General features: G+C 33.8%; 1 protein-coding gene across 1 annotated transcript; it reads right to left on the bottom strand.

The window, feature by feature from the left end:
* Positions 1 to 3,531: 3,531 nt before the first annotated feature.
* Positions 3,532 to 3,948, bottom strand: LOC142622000 (EPD1-interacting receptor-like cytoplasmic serine/threonine-protein kinase). Its single transcript, XM_075795401.1, has one exon. The coding sequence runs from the start codon at positions 3,946 to 3,948 to the stop codon at positions 3,532 to 3,534; it is 417 nt and encodes a 138-aa protein (XP_075651516.1).
* Between the last annotated feature and the right edge of the window lie 322 nt (positions 3,949 to 4,270).

Raw genomic sequence — 4,270 nt, 5'->3', positions numbered from 1 at the left:
TTGTGACTATTTTTTCTTTTTGCCTTTTTCTTTTATTGAAAAAAAGAAGAGGAAAAGATAACGTCATAATGAATTTAATGAGATGGACTTAATTCATGGGCAAGTTGATAAACACTGTTGGACAGAGAGGACAACCGTTTTTTGTTTGTTTCAATGAAAGAAAATTGAAAGATGAAAAATCAAACAATGTGGTTTTTGTTTGGCAGCGAGACAAAAGGTTCGAAATAATTTTTGTTTGGTAGTTACTTGGGGATGTGATTGTGTGATATTGAGTGACGAGACATTGGGAAAAAAGAAATTTGAGAGGCATGTGAAAAATTTGGGTAAAGAGAATGGAACTAAAAATCAAAATCCACAGATGCTTTGGAATTTAAATTTGGAATATTCAAATCCCACTTGTGTTCCATAAATCCTGGTCCATTATTTTGATAGCTATCTTGTTTATCAAGGGTACGGCTGTGGGCTATGATGAAGTGTGATTAGAAAGAAAAATGAGAATTGCTTTCATGATTGTTGGGTCCACTGATCGTTTTGGTATCTGTTTGGTTTTACGATTATGCTGAGAGAGCGTTCAGGAAAATATAAAGTGACAAATTTATAAGGAGAATAGGTGTCATAGAGTTTACAAAATTTAGATAGTTACTGTTGTTTAGATTTTTCTTTTAAAATTTAGTTATGTGATTACTTAACTAAAAAATACTTAAGAAAAAAATTTAGATAAGTACTATTCTTTAGATTTTTCTTTTATTTCACGAGAAAAAAAATTCAAATGTCAAAATCTTAAATGGAAACTAAAGGAACAACATTTAAGTACTGTTCTTAAGTTTTCTCAATAAATTTATATAGGTAATGTGCCCCATAATTGATACTTGTGCTTGGCTTGGGTTCAAACTTCAAATTAGCTTGTGTTTAATTTGGCTATAAATATGGTTAGAGGAGCTTCAAAATCGTTTGGGAATTGTAGTTCCACACGGCAACATAGTTAAGAAAGCAAGGGAAGGATTGGGACTTCAGGATATAGACTGCGACTAGTCACCATGAAAACAATCTTTGCTAATAAAAATCTTTTCTTTACTAAAATTCTTTAGTTAAATCCATATTTTAATCTATTGAACAGGTCTTGTACTTAAAAAAAATGCAGATTTACAGGTACTTCTATTTTGTTGGTTAACACTTAACACGCAGCTTGTTGATGGGTATGGCCTAGCTTTTATAATTAAACAAAAGGTCCGGAATCTAGACTCAAGAGTCTAGACTAGAATAACCATTTTAATGGACTGGGCTGCTTGAACAAATCATTCATTGGGGTAGGCATGGTTTGGAAAATCTAAGGTAAAGCCAGCCTCCTCTGGGCTTGCAAAGGAAAGAGATAAATTTAAAAATCTTATACAGGCCTGGGCTGCTTAGACAATTCATATTGTAACAAGCTCACTGCTTATATGGTCACTCTAGTGAGTTCAGATGTGAGAAAACCCCTTTCCGCACCTTGATGTACAAAATGAACATTTTGGAGAACGGATTCAAATTTGATGGACCAAAATAAAAAATCTCGAACTTTTTTTTTGAGAAAAAAAAATTCTAGACTTTAATGATTAACAGTACACTGTAGCGTAAAAACCGTCTTATTTATGTTTGATGGTACCAAATAATTTATTCTCTATCGCATACATACAAACTTTAAAAGATTCTTTCATATTGAAGTTACAAACTTACATTTACTTAAGTGTGGCTGCTGAGTTGTGGGCTGTTAGGGATGGAATTAGTCTTTGCATTCCTTAATTTGCTGGCAGAGGAAATGTAGCTAGATGCTAAGATTATTGTTGGTCTTCTTAAAGACCTTGATCTTGCTAACAATTCTAATGCTATTATTGTGGCTGATTATAGGGAAAGTCATAAGGAAAATTCCTCAAGTTTGGATCTTCCACTACTATAGGAAGGCTAACAAGTGTGTTGATGCACTGACTTAGCAGGATGTTCACTAAGCTCAGGATTTTGTTTTGCTTTATGAGCCTCCTTTTGATGACTAATATGTATTTGTTACTTAATTTGAACCATGTTGGTATACTGTATGAATGTTGGGTCTCTTTTTAATGAGGGCTAGCTGCCCTCCTTAATAATATTATCATTTTTACCCAAAAATAAAGAAAAAAAATTACATAACTAAGTAATACTATTTAGGCACTTGTTGGTCTTCAAAATTGAACATATTAGTGAATCTAGCCCCTAAAGTTTATTAGCATATATTACTGTCTAGCCCAACGGGCTTAGGCTCAATGTCTTATTATTGTACTATAGATTACTTGCCTACACTCCTTTTACTAGTGCTACACATATATACTTCTATAAAAAGGTAGTTTCTTGCACAATTCTTGACACAAAAATATTATTCTCTCTCTCTACTTTATTTTACTAACAAAGTTTAAAATGATGCATTTAATCCCTAATATGACATAGTCAAATTAGAAGTTGACACATTATCATTCCACAATACAACAAGCAATTAATTAGAATTTGTTAGAGACCAAGATTGACCTCTTAAAATTTTTTAAGGACTAAAAGCAACTATTTTAAGCTTGTTATGGATTAAAAGTGACCACTTTAATTTTTAAGGACTAAAACTGCCTATATGATAAAATTTAGAGATCAATAGTATATTTTAACCAAAATTTTTATCTTATTATTAAAATTATAATCTAAGAGAATTAAGTCATAGATTTTATCGAATCACGTTGTTGCATGTACACGATTAGTTTAAAGAGAAGATGCAAGCTAATGAAAATGTTAAATAAGTTAAAAAAAAAAACACACACACACACACACTTGTTTCCAGTGTGGCCGATACCGTACCGGTACCGGCCGTACTGGCCAGTGCACCAATACCGGTACACTTTTATATTGTATCGGAAAAAATACCGGTCGTACCGGCCGCGTACCGGCCATACCGGCCAATTTCGGGCAATACCGGCCGATACCGGGCGTACCAGCCGGTACAAAAAAAAGCTTTTTTTTTTTTTTTTAGTTTTGTAATTTTTGAATTTTTGTAAAGATATAATGGTAACTTATTTACATTAACTTCTTAGTATTATTTGTTTTTTTAGTATGCAATGAACAACTAAGCTTTCTATTTTTTATATTGTGTTTTTTTTCTTTTATTTGATACTAAAGTCCAAAAATATAAATAATTTATTCTGAATTGAGGTAATATTTTATAATAAACTTTTATATTTACTATAATATAAGTGAAATATTATATGTTTATAAACATGATTCTAGAGATTTTGGTGGGTGGGTGTGTGTGTGTATAAAATAGCGGTAAACCCGAAACGGTATACCGGTATTGACCGGTATCCGAAATATATCGTACCGGTGGCCAAACCGGTACAGCCTCCGGTACGGTATTGACTTCCTTGCTTGTTTCACATGAAAGTGCATGCTAAATGCCAGCCCAATGTATTGGACTATGGGAGAGAACGGGTTCACAACTATGATTGCTTTATGAATGAAATTTGGTAGTCACTTGACATATCATATTTAGTTGGCCATGAGACTACACTCATCACTACACTCGTCAAATATAACAACATCACTAACTTTTTCTTGGCGTAAGACCATCTCTACTACTAGGCTCATGGTAGGTCTTTCATCTTTGTCTTCTTCTACGCATTGTAGAGCAACCTGAACCAAAGCTTCCATCTCAAATATGTCATATTTACCTACCAACATTGGATCAATGATTTCTTCAAGTAAGGAAATATTTGCGGCTGCTTTCTTCATTTTTGCCCTCACCCATGTAACCAGCCTTTTGTGCTTTGCCTCCCCACCATCATCCATCCTTGATGGACCTTTTCCTATCACTATTTCCAGCACAACAATCCCATAACTATAAACATCCACTTTGGAGGTGATAGGTAGATTGAAAACCCACTCTTTGGAGCCATATGACCTCATGTTTCTCTTATCTTTGGGAAGCTTAAATTCTTAAGAACACCTCTATTTTGTAGCTTTGATAGGCCAAAATCTGCCACTTTTGGTTGATAATTTGAGTCCAAAGGTATATTTTGAGGCTTTACATAGCAATGCAAAATCCAATCCAAGCAATCCTCATGCAAATAGGCTAGGCCTTTCGCAGTGCCCACAACAATTTTGAACCTTTTTTCCTAATCAAGAGCATTGGCTGAAAGGTTATTTGCTAAAGAACCATACTCCATGTACTCATACACTAAAAGCCGATGCTTTCCCTCTGCACAATAACCCCATATCTCTATTAAGT

Source organism: Castanea sativa, chromosome 1, assembly GCF_040712315.1.
Source record: "Castanea sativa cultivar Marrone di Chiusa Pesio chromosome 1, ASM4071231v1".
NCBI lineage: Eukaryota > Viridiplantae > Streptophyta > Magnoliopsida > Fagales > Fagaceae > Castanea > Castanea sativa.
This window is presented reverse-complemented; position numbering and strand designations above follow the sequence as displayed.

Bases quoted from the DNA above. Each gene is read 5' to 3' on its own strand.
- LOC142622000 (XM_075795401.1), bottom strand. From the start codon at position 3,948: ATGAGGTCATATGGCTCCAAAGAGTGGGTTTTCAATCTACCTATCACC.